Genomic DNA, 16,347 nt, shown 5'->3' on the forward strand with positions numbered 1-16,347 from the left:
GGACTGTCAAATGAGGACTTTTTTCCTTCTTAAAACTCTCCAGGGAAAGGGGACAAGGAATGTTGTTAAAATGAAGGCCTTATTTTATACTTTAGATTTTAAATGTTTTTTCCTCCTTTTCTGCATCTTTAATAAAAGGTTAAACAGATTTTTAATGGTGTGTTTGCCATGGTACTAAGCAGGCTGAGATCTCCAAACCTTGTTTAACACTGGATCATGCTAAACCTTTGTCTGCTATACTGAAGGGGCCAATATCAAATATTTGTTTCCAATGTAGCTACTTATAGACTGATCAAGACACCACTTTACTTTCTTTGTTAAACTAATTAGATTGAGCTTCTTGAGTCTATTACTATAGGTAGGTTTTTTATTCCTTTAATCATTTTCATAACTCTTTTCTGAACCCTCTCCAATTTATCAACATCTATCTTAATTGTTGTACCAAAACTGGACACAGTATTCTAGCAGCAGGTCACACTAGTGACCAATAAAGAGGTAAAATAACTTCTCCACTACTACTCAAGATTCCCCAATTTATGCATTCAAGGACCACATTCGCCCTTTTGGCTACTGTATCACACTGGGAGTTCATGTTCAGTTGATTATCCACCATGATCCCAAATCCTTTTCAAAGTCACTGCTTCACAGGATCTCTAGAAAAGTCCTCTCTCTAGCAGGGCTGGAGGAATGTGCACTTCGGTTTTCTGTATTGTTCTTACCTCTAGATTAGAGAAGCCTTTATCTTTCAGGGCTATCAAACTAGCTCTCACCAGCATATTAATTAAAGAAAAATTACGTGTTTTTAAATTAATCTTAAAATATTTTAAGAGATTAATATTTGTTAATCCTGTATTCATTCCTTCTGCCTACACGCATTGCTTTCATATATTTTAGTCACATTTTGTTGGAATATAACAGAAATTTTAAATGCATTTCCGTCTTGCATTTGCATCTTGTCTATATCCACCCAAGACAAAGGGTCTGCTATTTTTCAATTCCGTTCTTACTGATGCTTATTTTGTTCTGTTTGCTTTTAAAGGGATAGGCTTCAGCTATTTAAAGATTATCAGCATCATATAAGAAACCATAAATGCAGCTGTACAAACCACATAAAGATTGATTTTTTTTTTAAATATCTCATCAATAAAACAGAGGCTAAAAAAATATTGGATATATAAGTGTTTAGATTAAAATTTTTATTATTTATACAAAACCAAAATAAATCAATGCAAACTGATAATGGATTGAATGTATCATCTCATGTCCCAGCCTGTCTTTTTTCAACAATTCAGTCTATAGTTCAATTTTAGATTACTCCATCTTCATTGAAAACTATGAGGTCTCCATCTTGTATCCATGTTTTTCTAGTTCAGCTCTGTATAAAAATAAGAACAGGAAGTATGACTGAGACACAATAAAATACTGTCAGATATTAGCAAAGCTCTTTAAACCACGACAAATGTTAATCCAGAACCTAAATAGTATATGGTAAGAAAACATTAAATACTAATACGCTGTCACTTTTGATACAAAAGGACAAATAAAAAGTGTAATAATTCACATTTGGCCTCACTTGCTTTACATTCCTTCTAGATTTCAGCTTAGTCACTCTTTTCAGCATGAATATGAACCCCAGATAAAAATTCAAAGGCTTGTTTAATTATGGTCCTCACCCCATTTTTAAATCAATAAAACTTCATTAGAAATAGTAATGCAGTAGACTTCACCAGACTTCCTTATGCACAATTAACTCTTTTACTAGTGCAGATTTTTATTTATTTATTTTAGAAGGTGACCAACCATCTAGGAGCAAAGCTAAAATTATTTTTGCAAAGCAAAAACTTAATAAGTTTTGACATTGCACTCATCAGTATAGCATCTTAGATTCTTAATATATAAAAGGTCCTTAATCTTGTACGTAGTCCCACTGACTTCAATAGGATTATACATGCTTAAAATTAGGTGTGTGTTTATACTTTGAATGGGAGCCCAAATGAACACAAAAGTTCTGATTCTGCAGTTCTTACACAGGCATGACTTCCACCCAACTTGTTTTGACTGATGAATAATTGTGATAGTTTAGATAAGGAGGTTTTCTGAATAGACCGAATGAATCAATCAATCTTTGTTGACCCAAACCAGGAGCAAGGATGGATTTTCATTACTAAAATGTAAGATTTATTTTTAGGACACTCAAGTCAGCTGTATTTCAGGATGGCTTAAACATAACAGGGATAGTCAGAGGATTGTGGTAGAGGAATGCTGTTCCAACCTCAGACTGGAGTCTTTAATTTAAATACAGAGATGAGGACAGATTATGAATACTTTACTAAAAGATGTAATTAAGGTGTAGTGTTCACAGTCCAAAGTGTCATGTATTGAACCTTCTCATACAGAATTTTCTGCCACACTTTGAGGATTCCTGTAATACTGTTGACATACACAGTCTTTAGAGTGGTAATATATTTAAGACCTGCAATTAACTTGAAACTACTTTTCAACTTGACAATAAGCAATTACACAAACAGGATTTACATTGATACCCACTACCTGAGGTTCACCTTAACTTTGTGTCTAAAACAAGGGAGTCAGTCCAGTAACTGTTTCAAATCAGGCTACATTACAGATATTTGGTTATGTGTACAACGTATGGAGGGATTAGTGATAAAGCACAAGTTTGTATTGATGATTCAAACTCCTTAAATTATAGTTAGGCATCAGTAAAAGACTACCTAACTATGTGACCTACAGAAAGGAGGGTTAAACAACTGGATTAGAAGTGCTCAGCTCCTGCCCATAGATATTTTTATATTTTAAAAATTTACTTCAGTAATTTCCCCCCCTGTAATAAAGTCTATGACTGCCAGTACAACTGGCCAGGAATTGCTTCACTTAATGGCTCTTTGCGGAAGACAACTTCTCATTACAAGGGAACTTTCTGTGGGAACATTTCAGCATTGACAAGTCTTTTGTCTAGAAAGGTTTCTCAATTTAGAATGGAAAGTTTTTGAAATCCTGTAAAATTTTACAGGATGAGAAAGCTGTTTCCTACCGCACTCTAATCATCATCACACACACACACAGAGGTAACTGAGGGTTATTTCAGTGTTTATAGCATTAACACTAAAGTACAGAGGCTGGTCACCAGTAGCAAGGCTTGTTGGGTTATGACAGCAAATGCTGCTCTTAAAAAACTCTTTGGGGCAATTAAGTAGAGATTCACTCATGTTTTTCTTTCAAAAATTATTTTTTTTAAACTGAACATTTTTTTTAAAGTCACAGATTCCACCCAACTACAAACTACAGTCTGAAAGATTTCTGTTCAACTTTTAACTGTAAATTAAACTCCTAGATTACCTTAACTGATTGGAGAAGTCATCTTCTACATTGTCATCATCCCAATTGTCTTCCCAGACATGTGCATCTTCATCTTCATCTAAACCAGCCCAATCTAAGGACAGAAAACAGACAAAGTCTAAATCTTTTATGTTGTACTACAAGATTAATGTTCTAGATTCCATGATTATTTGTCCATAATGTGGATAGTAATTAAAAAAGATCACTCATAGAAGATATCTAACAATACAGCATAAATATAGAAGGCACCATGTTACCTGGTTTCCATTAATATGTTTAAAGACTTTTAGAAAGTCTGCAATTCCTCAGGGTTGCATGAAAATATTAACTTTAAATGTTGAGTGCTTTTATTACCAAGAAAACTCAAAAAAAAAACTCCTTTACTCAATCCATTTAGACCTTCCATTTCTTCTTATACAAAATACTGAAATTACAAATAACTTATGTAGTAGAAAATCTGAAACTAAAACAAGAACGGTATGCAACTGCAGTTATACAATAAGTAGCTTCACATTATTTTTAATCCTTCCCCTTACCTTTAAAGCTACCAGTTCTAGTTTTCATATAGGCAAAGTTTTGCATTACTCTACAGCTGCAGAAGTAAAGATAACCAGAAAAGTAAATTGCAAGCTTTGCTCAGTATTGCAACATTGATGATAGGCAGAAGTGTCACCTAGTCTTGCACTTCGAAACTGGTTTTGCTTCTCTTATTAATGCAGAAAAGTAGCAATGCCCTGCACGTGAAGCAAGTTCTCCTGAAGCACCAAAAAGGCTCACGGTAGGGAATATATTTTTCATATTTCATGCCCATGGTACAGATTTATAAGATTACCTGGCAATATTAGTTTTAAAAATATTAAAATTGAGAACATTGCAGTGCTCCTCCCCAACCCACAAATGGTTTTGAATGTGTTGCATCCCACCGTAATTTACAATCAGCTTTCTAACCAACCCAGAAAAACCAAAGCTTTCCAGCAACCACAAGAATAGCATTGTACATATAAGTCAATAACAAAAGGAAACTGACTGTGGGAGGGCCACAAACAGATCCAGGTGGGTTGCATTCACCCTTCCTCTCTTTATGTGTATAGGGAAAAGGGAGGTCCTGAAACTTTTTCCTATTGTAATGTGGTCACAGTATGGAAAAATTTGAGAACTGCAGGAATAGAAGTATTCATTCCTAGCCAGCCACACGTGTAAATAATTTGATGCCAAAGATAAGCGATTAAGTTTTAGCTTCGTAATCTATAGAATGCATACTTTATATTTGGAAGGGCTGGGCTGGAGACCCCGCAGAAACTAGAGAAAGAAAAAACGGGATGGGAAGAGAAGAGACAAACCCCCTGAGGGTTTATACTGTATTTGTACAGTGCCTTGCACAGTGCAGTTCTGGTCCATTAATAGGACTCCTAGGGGCTATGGTAATACTATTACTACTAATAATAATGCAAAAGAAATAACTAATTAATCTATTGTATTTTTCACTAGGATAATCACATTCAATTCACAATGAAACTGAATTACAAGGGAGGAAAGGGCCTTAATTCAGCACTACTTACAATAAACTTAATTTTAATTTACACACAGTGCATTTAACATTCAAATTTAATGTTCTTACAAAGACTATAAAATAGTATTATATCAACTATTTCATTTACTGTATTTATATTTCAAAGACATAAGCACTCCACAACAAATAAAAATGTGCTTTTGTAGGGCAAAAACTGACCCAGAATTCAGGCATTATATTAATTGGTGACAAGAGTCTCAAATGATTTGAGATGATACAATCAGGCATAATGGCCCTGAGAGGTTCAACCATAAAAGGATCCTTGTCGGGCAAACTGACACTTCTTTACTCATGAAAACCCGCATCATGCTTCAAGAAGCGGGGCTAAGATGTCCTCCACATTAAAGTGGGTGAAAAACAGATGAAAGTGATAAAAGAAATAAAAGCCTAAATTATGCTCTTATTCCTGTAGCTACAAGACTTTAAACTATTTGTATGTTGACACTCTATACTAGGCTTGTGTACTGAAGTTATTATTTCAGTTACATTATATGCCTGTGACTGGATAAAAGTAAAAAATGATATAGCATTATCTGAGATTTGGAAGTATCAAAAATGTTTTTGAGAGTCGACTACCATTAAGTATTATTACTATAAACTAAAGTTACAAAATCTATTTTGACAAACTAGTCGTGATGGGAGTCTTAGAAAAGTATTTTAATATTCTGATCACTGCGTCGTGTGTTCTACACTTCAAAAATGAAAACAAAATAGGTTTTTGTACTCAGCTCTACAATACCAAAAGCCATATGATTTTATACCACTGAAAAGGATCACAGAAGTCAAAAGTGACCAATTCATATTATACCATACATCATATCATACTAAACTTGAAATGAAACACTCCATAAAGATAGCAAAGAATCCTGTGGCACCTTATAGACTAACAGACGTTTTGGAGCATGAGCTTTCGTGGGTGAATACCCACTTCCTCAGATGCATGTAATGGAAATATCCAGGGGCAGGTATATATATGTGTGCTAGCAAGCAAGCTAGAGATAACGAGGTCAGTTCAATCAGGGAGGATGAGGCCCTGTTCTAGCAGTTGAGGTGTGAAAACCAAGAGAGGAGAAACTGGTTCTGTAATTGGCAAGCCATTCACAGTTTTTGTTCAATCCTGAGCTGATGGTGTCAAATTTGCAGATGAACTGAAGCTCAGCAGTTTCTCTTCAGTTCATCTGCAAATTTGACACCATCAGCTCAGGATTGAACAAAGACTGTGAATGGCTTGCCAATTACAGAACCAGTTTCTCCTCTCTTGGTTTTCACACCTCAACTGCTAGAACAGGGCCTCATCCTCCCTGATTGAACTGACCTCGTTATCTCTAGCTTGCTTGCTAGCACACATATATATACCTGCCCCTGGATATTTCCATTACATGCATCTGAGGAAGTGGGTATTCACCCACGAAAGCTCATGCTCCAAAACGTCTGTTAGTCTATAAGGTGCCACAGGATTCTTTGCTGCTTTTACAGATCCAGACTAACACGGCTACCCTCTGATACTTGACTCCATAAAGATAGAAAACATCTGTTTCAAATACTTAACATTTTGGTATAATTATTTCTTGAAACTGAGTTGAAGTAGGAATTAAAGAACTAAAGAATGCTTGTGTAATGTAATTTTTGTTATGATTTAACACAAGTTTTCATTACCTAATTTCCCTGCATCAGACGTAACAGAACTCTAACATGTACTGCTGCATAGAGAAGTACTATAACTTGGAAGATTCACAGTTTGAGATAATTTTAGTAAAAGTTTTTATAATCAAATATTTATCCAATTATTTTTGATTAAGCAATAAAAAGAAAATACTCAAATAGTAGTTCTGAACATTCTTTACGATATCTCAACACCAATATCTTACTGGAAGGTTTAATGACTGCTTAATAGGTTGGGGTGGTTTGGGTTTTTTTTTGCAAGCTACATCAAGATGCCTTTAGTGCTTAATCAGCAGACAATATATTAAGAATGATTTTTAAAATGTATTTCAATAGTTAACATCTACATCAAACTTCAATCACAAACTGAAGTAGAGTCTGGAGTTACTTTTTTGATAAAAATACTAATGTCCTGTACGAAACATTTTCAGAATTTCTTAAAACTTAGGATGTTTAACAAATAGTATATCCACATTCAGTAAGAGGATTTCACCTCATTTGGTTTATAGGTATATTACCATAATCTAAGGAGGACAATGTGGTGTCCAAATAACCACCCTCATCCTTAAATTTGAGATGTTTTGATTTTTCCATTATATTGTTTTCTCAAATTTATCAGTCAGGTTCTGATACCTGGTTCTTTTTCTACTGTGGCAGTTAAAGAGGATTTCAAGGAAGGTCAGTTCAGGTTATTGCAGAGATACAGGAAAACTCAAATATTCAGAATGGTCCACCAAATCCTAGTTTTCTCCCTGTGTGAGGGTGTGGTTTGAGACTTTCAGAAATAAAATCTGAAACATTCATTTTTAGTGGCCATATTTGTCTGGTTCAATATTTATAGTGCATAGATTCCTCACCATCCCGAGTCATTTAATTCACATTTAACGGGGGAAGGGGAGATCAGGTAGTAAGAAGCCTTCCTTTTTCCCTCCCAGAAGTTTCCTCTAAACAAGCCTCCTATTATCTTCTCAGTTCATCCAACCAGTTAATATAACAATTACAATAACATGTTTCTCTTTCTAACTGGAAATACTATATTTGACAACGCTTATTTGATACATCTGGAACTCATAAAGCTATGTCAAGTACAAGGAAGATAAGATAGCATAGCAAATACTGTGAACATCCCTACCCACCATGATCTACACTAGCAGTTCTTAATTTTTAGCAACCCGATGGCCCCCATTTTTATTTAAAAAAATTTGTGGACCCCCAAGCCCCTCCACTCAGCTCTTGGCCCTGCCTTCACTCCACCCCTTCCCCCAAGACCCCCATCCGCAACCCACCTCTTCCTGCCCCTGCTCCACCCTTGCCCCTACTCTTCCCCGTCCTCTCCCCCAAGCGCACCCCATCCCCATCTGTGTACCTGAACTAATTTGTTTTATGTTGTGCACCCCATCCCCGCTGCTTCCCCTCCCTTCCTCCCTCCCTCTCTCCCCTCCACCCAGTGCCTCCTGCATGCCACTGAACAGTTGTTCCCTGGCATGCAGGAGGCACTGGGAGGAAGAGGGAGGAGTTGATCAGTAAGGCTACTGGCCCTGGACATGATTTCACCTCCTCCCCTGAGCGTGCTCCATCCCTGCTCCTCCCCCTCCCTCCCAGCACCTCCTGCATGGCGTTGAACAGCTGTTTCCTAGTGTGCAGGAGGTGCTGGGAGGGAGGGGGAGAAGTTGATCAGCAGGGCCAGTGGAGCCCTTGGAGTACCCTTGCGGACCCCAGTTTGAATACTCCATCAGCAATTCCCTTCATTCACTAATACAAGCTATCCCTTTAACCACTAAAACTTGTAAGGGCTTGAAGGAAATTGACAATCATGCTCTATTCTGAAGACTTCCAAGATTAAATCTAGGGCAGGACATTTTTATTTACCAGACTGTAAGGGAAACTTCCTTATTTATAATTCTGTCTTTGCACATATAAAATGTGTTAGTAAAATCCAGAAAGGAGACACATTCCCTTTTTTGACTAGCTTTGTAACTATCAAAAAAGCAGTGGAATTTATGTGTCAAGATTTAGTCTTTAAGATAAAGCTGATATCCACTACTGTAATAGAGTCCTTTTATTACCTTCCCACATTACCCCATTTTACATCCCTCACTCCCTTCCTCACATTTATTAATCTGGTTTGTCTGGAACTAGGAATTTTTTCTTAGTATTTGTTCTTAATCATTTTGTGCATAATGGCAAAATCAAGCAGTTCTAATGAAATCCAAAAGCATGAAACAAATTAGTTCAAGTATACCGGGGCAGTTGCAGCAAAAACTTAAACAACAAAAGAAAGGTTATAGTGCCCTGACTTGTGTGCAGGAATGAGAATGATACCTTTTTAATGAAAGATTTACTTTGCAGCTATTATAGACTGGATTACAAATATGGAGAAAGACTAATCATTACATCACTTGCTTCTACATCTTTAAGTACCTGCTGGGGGGGAAGGCGGGGGGTGCTGAATTACTCCGATTTTTGCCTCTGTGGAAAAATGGGCATTCTTCCCAGCAACTATAAGTTAACTACCAATATATCATTTCCCCCTTTCCCTATGTTCTTCATATCTCTGTTGTAGCCCTGAGGATCTCTGTTTGGAATGTTGATGAATTTCTTCAGCAACAAAGTTTATTAAATATAAATGATAGCCACACTTTCTAATTAGAGAAAATGCAAGTGCAGGCTCAAGAACGCCTTTCACCAAATATAGCTGCATGCATGACAGGTGTGTTCTGCGTTATTCCCTAATAAACTTAAAATGTTCATAAGCAACGATTAGTTTTCCAGAGTTTAACATGTACAGACACTATTGTGATACTGGTTCAGGATCTGGCAGAATAAACTGCCCTCTAAGCACAACAGGCAGATTAGCCCGAGTTCACAGAGTTATTCCGGTTAAGAAGTTAGCCAATAACAGGTGGTTGTTGGTTTTTCTTTTTTTGCTACAACTGGACGCCTCCGGGTCGCGCGGCAGGCTCCCAGCGAGAGATGCCAGCTGCTCGACCCGCCCCCGGTGCTGCAGGAGACGCCCCCTCACTGCCCATGGGGCCGGGCAGCCCGCGTGAAAGGCTCGGCCCATGGGCCCGACTCGGCGACACAGGGAGGGGAGCGCTCGCCCCACCCCTCGCGGGCTAAGACCGGCAGCGGTGGGGAGGTCGGGGCCGAGCCTGTCCCCCCTCGCGCAGCCCGGCCACTCGGGCCTCCCCACCCCCCAGACTAGCGCCAGAGCGCGCCAGCCTCGGGCCGCCGCCGTCACCTTCCGCCGGGAACTCCTCGAACTCGTCATCCTCCTCCAGGAGCCCCAGGTCCACGGGCTGCTTCTTCTCGGACATGGTCGGCCTGCTGCTGCCGCTCTAGCGTCCGAGCTGGCTGGGAGGCTCCGTCTCGACTGCCCCGTGGGGCATGACGGGATGCTGGCGGAATCAGCGAGAGGAACGACGCATGCGTAATAACGGAGTCCGCCGGCTAGTCCGAGTCACTGTCTCCTCCACCCACTCCCCATAGACACTATAGACTTCCCCCTACAGCGCCCCGGCTGCTTTTCCCCTATCCCGCATTGCCAACCCCATCATCCCGCCTTCGCTCTGCCAGGACCCATCCTCCTCCCTCCCCTCCCGCAATGCCGGCCCCAGCCTCCTCCCCCCCTGCCAACCCCATCCTCCTGCACCCTCCCAGCGCCTTCTCCTCCCCCCTCCACTCCGCACAGCCGGCCCCATCCTCCTCGCCCCTCCCTCATTGCTGGCCCCAACCTCCCCGTGCCCTCTCCTCTCCTCTCTGCACTGCCAGCCGCATCCTCCCCGTGCCCTCTCCTCTCTTCCCCCCCTCCCGCACTGCCAGCCCCATCGTCCTCCCCCCTCCCAGCGCCCACTCCTCCTCCCTCTTCTGCACTGCTAATCCCATCTTCCTCCTCCCCTCTCACGCACTGCCGTCCTCATCATCCCCGGGCCCTCTTCTCCCCCTTCTCTCGTACACGGCCAGCCCCATCGTCCTCCTCTCTCCCAGTGCCCAATCCCCTCTCTTATCCCATTAGCCTCGCTTCTCTCCCTATTACATTTTGCTCCCACCATTCCCCCTTAGCTCCCTACTGCCTTCCCATCACGCTCCTTTGCCTGTGCCACTGCCGCCTCCTCCCCCACTGCTGCCACCATTACCCTTTCCTCCTTACTGCCTTCCCACCATCGCCATCACTGCTTCTTCCCCTCAGCCACTGCCTCCACCTCCCCCACTGCTCTCACCATCCCCCCTTCCCTCCCTCATGCCTTCCCACCACTGCCGCCTCCCCTCTCCCAATGCTCTCACCATCATCACTTCCCTCCTCACTGCCTTCCTATTCATCCCTCTCCAACAGCCATCTGTCACCATCACTTCCTTTCCTCTGCCTACTGCCATCCTCATCCACGTCACCTGATGATTTTCTTTGCCACCCTGTCCTCTCCCCTCTTCTAATGCCATCCCTATCATCCCAACCATCTCTTCCTAGTATTCCCATTCCCCTCATCCTTTCTCTCCTGACATCTTTATATCTGTTCCCTCCAGCTTTGCCATTCCTATCCCCTCTCCTCCCTCACTGCCATCCCTATCTCTTCCTCCCTTTCCCCACTGCCATCTTTATTACCTCCATTGCTGCCAGCTCTGACATCCCCATTAGCTCCCCATTTTTTTTTCTTTTTTACAACTCTGTAACTATCATTGTGTTTAAGTATTGGAAGAGCCTCCAAACAAAGCCTGACTTACAGATCTTACTCTGTGCTGTAATGCCTGTCCACAATGGGGTGGAGTTGAGTCATGACTTTTTTTCACTTCAGCTTTTGAGAACAAATTGCTAGTGGTTGAGCCTTAGCTGAATCCTTGCAGAGTGTAAGAGAGGAGGTCATAAAATGTCATATGTCTATAACTGTATTGCTCTCCCCTTTCCATAAATGTATTCTACAGTTACAGAACCGGAGGGCAACTGATTGGATTTGGTGAACTACCCACTGCAGCTGCTGGCAGGGAGTGAGATTTATCACTTTAACATGAAGTTGGATGCAGCAGGAGTTAGTTGAAATGTAGCACTGACTGCAACTGAGAGAGAGAAGATACATTGTATGGAAAAAGTCAAACATATTTTCAATAATGTAGGTAAAATAAATCTATTGTCTGCTACAGCCACAGTAACAGATTAAAGTATTCAAGCCTCCTCCTATATCTCAATACAGATACATACTTTCTCTCTACAGTCTCTCTTTATGACAGTTATCTTCAATATGACTATATTACTTATAGTCACTGATTTTCCATCCACCTATCCCTATTTTTTCCTCCAGTATTTTAACAGTATTTCAAAACCTAGGTCTAATTTTTGATTATTAACTTCCATTGTGTATCACAGCAGAGGCAAGGGAACAGCGTGAAGAAGAGGATGAATATAAAATATAAAATGAGTTAGGCTGCTATGTGAAAAATAAGTGATACATATATAGGGTACCATAAAGTAACATTCATTTGTCATAATTGTGGATTCTGCTGCTGATTTAGAGCAAGGCAAAGTTCACTGCCTACTGGTAAGGACAGGTTTGTGCATGTGGTGGCTCTGATGTCTTCTCTCTAGGCAATCACTTCACTTGCCTTAACAGTATTGCCAGGTTGTTGAGTTTTTCGCTGAGCACTGAGAGGCTGATTCATGAGACAATGATTTGCACAGCTGGGTTATTTACACTGTGTCCTAGATTTAGAGAAAGATGAGCAAGAATTGAGGTGGGAACTTATATGTAGTTCAGTTTCAAACTTGTGTGAGCATGTTCTGGTATGTGATCAGAGTTTAGGGAAAAGTGGAAAAAACAAATATGAGCACAAACCATTAGCTCTTTTTATTAGATGGAAGGTCTGATTGCACGGTCGAACTTCATATGATGGAAAGACTGATTCTATGATGAAATTTATGGGCACTCCTGTTTAATAAAATAATATGAAGAAGCCATTCACAGATTTACTGGAACTTTGCTTTATCATTCCCCAGCCCCTTTCTGCAGATGTCCTTGTGAGCCAGGACCCTTGGAAAAATAAATGTCCTACCCTACCCCAGAGAGTCCAAGACAAAGCCATAAAGCACTTAGATTCCAACATGACAGGAACCTTACAAATATCTATGATCATATTATTCAGGGCCAAATTCAAGCCCTGATATAAAAGGGCTCAGAGTTCTAACTTCTATAGGGCTAGACTCTGGCTTTTGCAGCCAAGAAGGGGATGTGGAGATGTTGCACTGCAGCTAGTGCCTCCAAGAAGAAATACGGCTGCCCCAGCCAAAATCAGTCCGGGGGGCTCTCAGGGAACACACTGGACTCAATCAACCTAGGAGAAAGGGCAGCATGTACTGTGGCAGGCCAGCTCCATTGTTTAGTGTGGAGACAAGTGAATTTATAGCCTCATCCTGTTTCTTTTTGTCCTTTACCTGCTAGCTAGGTGCTTGCTGAGGCACTAGCAGTGAGCATGGCCTGTGCTTTCCAACAGGATGATGGCCAGCCGCTACATAGGGGCACAAGAAGAGCAGCAGGCTTGTGGAGCTGTATCTCATGTGGCTGACCACAGTCTGTACAATAATTAGATAATATGCTGTCCACTCCCTATTAGAGGATTAGACTAACTGGTTAGAAGTGTCAACATTAAGCCAAATTTTAGTCTCGTATGGGTACATTAGATTTGCCAGTTTTGGTTGGATGTACTCTAGGAGGTTTCATCCCATGACATAATCTTTCATTAAAGATTAATCTTTAATTCCCAGGGACTCCAGGACAATCCTGGAGGGTTTGCAACCCGAGGCTACATTAAATAGGTGTTGCCAACTCTGGTGATTTTATTGCAAGTCTAGGGATATTTCATGCTGTTTTTAAAGCTGCTGGTCCTGGAGTTGTGTAACTACAGTAACTTCTCGCTTAACGTTGTAGTTATGTTCCTGAAAAATGCAACAATGTTAAGCGAATCCAATTTCCCCATAAGAATTAATGTAAATGGGAGGCTTAGGTTTCAGGGGAATTTTTTTCACCGGACAACACACACACACACACACACACACACACACACACACACACACACACACACTAAGTTTTAAACAAACAACTTAATACTGTACACAGCAATGATGATTGTGAAGCTTGGTTGAGGTCGTGGAGTCAGAGGGTGGAAGAGAGTGGACTATTTCCCAGGAATGCCTTACTGCTAAATGATGAACTAGCAGTCAGCTGAGCCCTCAAGGGTTAACAAATTGTTGTTAATGTAGCCTCACACTCTACAAGGCAGCACAAATGGAGGGAGGGGAGACAGCATGGCAGACAGAGAGAGAGACACACACCCTGTGTGTGGGAGAGAGGGAGAGATGCACATTGCCCCTTTAAGTACGCTGACCCACTCTAAATACATTGCCTTTAAAAAAAATCAGGAAGTTGAGACAAAAGATGCAGCCAGCAAGCTCTCTCCATCCTGAGCCCTGTCCTGTCCCCACCCTGCTCTATATGGAGAAGGGGTAAGCAGAGAGCAGGAATAGTGGGGAGGAGGACACCCTGACATTAGCCCCCCTCTTCTCCGCTTCCCTGCACAGCAAGTAGGAGGCTCCTGGGAGCAGCTTCAAGGCAGAGGGCAGGAGCAGCACATGACAGTGGGGGGAGGGACAGCTGAATTGCTGGCAAATTGATAGCCTGCTGGGCGGCTGCTACAGGGAACTTAGGGGAGCGGGGAGCTGATGGAGGGGCTGCCAGTCTACCCTGGTTCCAAGCCCTCATCAGCTAGCTGCAATGGACTGCTTTTCCTGCAAGCAGTCGACAAAGCAGGCAGCTACCAAACACTGTTATAAGGGAGCACTGCACAGCTTTAAACAAGCATGTTCTCTAATTGATCAGCAACCTAACAGTGTTAACCGGGACGACTTTAAGTGAGGAGTTACTGTACATGAGAATTTCAGCTTTCGTTTTAAAAGGAATGTAAGTTTCTAGCCCTCATGATTGCAGAGGAAAGTTTGAAAACATGATCCCTACAGGTTCAAAGACTAAAATGTAAATAAAAATACCCCCCCCCCCATTTTTTAAAACTCCATTATTTTAAGCCAATCTCATGATTTTTAAACAGTTGAGATTGGCAATACTGAATCTACTTCCCTTCAAGGGATGAAGTCTGTAACTCCACCAATCTGATTACAGGCTTATATGATTGGATTCATGGTGATGAGATCAGGAGATGCACCGAGCTCAGTCCGAGTTTCCTTAGTCTTTACATCTCTGGGAGCTGAGTTTTTCCTTGGATCATTGGTGTCATCCTCTGAAGATTCTTATAGAGGCTGTGTCCCAGATGCTCCAAGGTGTTTTGGTGCCTAATTCCCATTGAAATCAATAAGAACTAGGTTCCTGATACCTTTGAGGATCTTGGCCTTTATGACCGGAAATGGTGGTCTCCCATCTTCTTATAGGGAGAAGAGTGAGTAAGGGCCCATGAGGCAGAAGATTTCCCTTCACAGGTGATCATAGTGTTAAGGGTATGATTAAGTATGGAAGAAAGAAGAAAAGAGTTCCCCTGCCCCAATTGTGTTGGGGACTTGGGAGCCTCACCCCCTGCAAATTGGCAACTGAGGAAAAGAGCCTCACTTCAGTTTCCATCCTGCATGATTGGAGCTGGAGAAGTCACCAACTCCCAATCACAGTTTTGTATTGACAGTTTTTTATTTTATCCTCTCTGTGCTGCAACTTGCGCAGCCTCCATAAGTTTAGCAGGACAAAAGGATACACAGCCTAGAGAGTAATGCTGTTTGGGAGAGAGGCAAGGAACTTCACAACTCCCCAACATAGAGTAGGTGGGCTGACTTCTTCCTTTTTCAGCCCCTGCATGATAACTTACATATATCTTGGATAGATTGAACTGGGGCGAATGTGTCATACATGGCATTCTTGGGCACTTCTTTATTGAGGTCCAAATTCTGTTACCACTGGAATCATTAGAAACATTCCTGTTGATCTCAGTGGGATCATGATTTGGCCATGATTGCGTAAGCTAGACCCTTACCTTAAATATAGTTTAGCTAAAAGAATGTTTAATAGAATAAAGACAGTCCTGAGAAACTCATCATCAGTCCCTCTGTTATTCTTTCCAGAGACTCATAGACTCATAGACTCTAGGACTGGAAGGGACCTCGAGAGGTCATCGAGTCCAGTCCCCTGCCCTCATGGCAGGACCAAATACTGTCTAGACCATCCCTGATAGACATTTATCTAACCTACTCTTAAATATCTCCAGCGATGGAGATTCCACAACTTCCCTAGGCAATCTATTCCAGTGTTTAACTACCCTGACAGTTAGGAACTTTTTCCTAATGTCCAACCTAAATCTCCCTTGCTGCAGTTTAAGTCCATTGCTTCTTGTTCTACCATTGGAGGCCAAGGTGAACAAGTTTTCTCCCTCCTCCTGATGACACCCTTTTAGATACCTGAAAACTGCTATCAGGTCCCCTCTCAGTCTTCTCTTTTCCAAACTAAACAAACCCAATTCCTTCAGCCTTCCTTCATAGGTCATGTTCTCAAGATCTTTAATCATTCTTGTTGCTCTTCTCTGGACCCTCTCCAATTTCTCCACATCTTTCTTGAAATGCGGTGCCCAGAACTGGACACAATACTCCAGTTGAGGCCTAACCAGCGCAGAGTAAAGCGGCAGAATGACTTCTCGTGTCTTGTTTACAACACACCTGTTAATGCATCCCAGAATCATGTTTGCTTTTTTTGCAACAGTATCACACTGTTGACTCATATTAAGCT

The 16,347-nt window shown here is 41.4% G+C and overlaps 1 protein-coding gene across 1 annotated transcript; it reads right to left on the reverse strand.

Moving 5' to 3' along the window:
- Positions 1-1,282: 1,282 nt before the first annotated feature.
- On the reverse strand, positions 1,283-10,035 carry SEM1 (SEM1 26S proteasome complex subunit). The gene is made up of 3 exons (XM_030550626.1): positions 9,831-10,035; positions 3,358-3,451; positions 1,283-1,375 (listed from the first exon to the last, which is right to left on the reverse strand). Exons 1-3 carry the CDS (start codon positions 9,904-9,906, stop codon positions 1,333-1,335), a joined length of 213 nt encoding a protein of 70 aa, XP_030406486.1. The 5' UTR covers positions 9,907-10,035; the 3' UTR covers positions 1,283-1,332.
- Positions 10,036-16,347: the final 6,312 nt, after the last annotated feature.

Source organism: Gopherus evgoodei, chromosome 2, assembly GCF_007399415.2.
Source record: "Gopherus evgoodei ecotype Sinaloan lineage chromosome 2, rGopEvg1_v1.p, whole genome shotgun sequence".
Classification (NCBI taxonomy): Eukaryota; Metazoa; Chordata; order Testudines; family Testudinidae; genus Gopherus; species Gopherus evgoodei.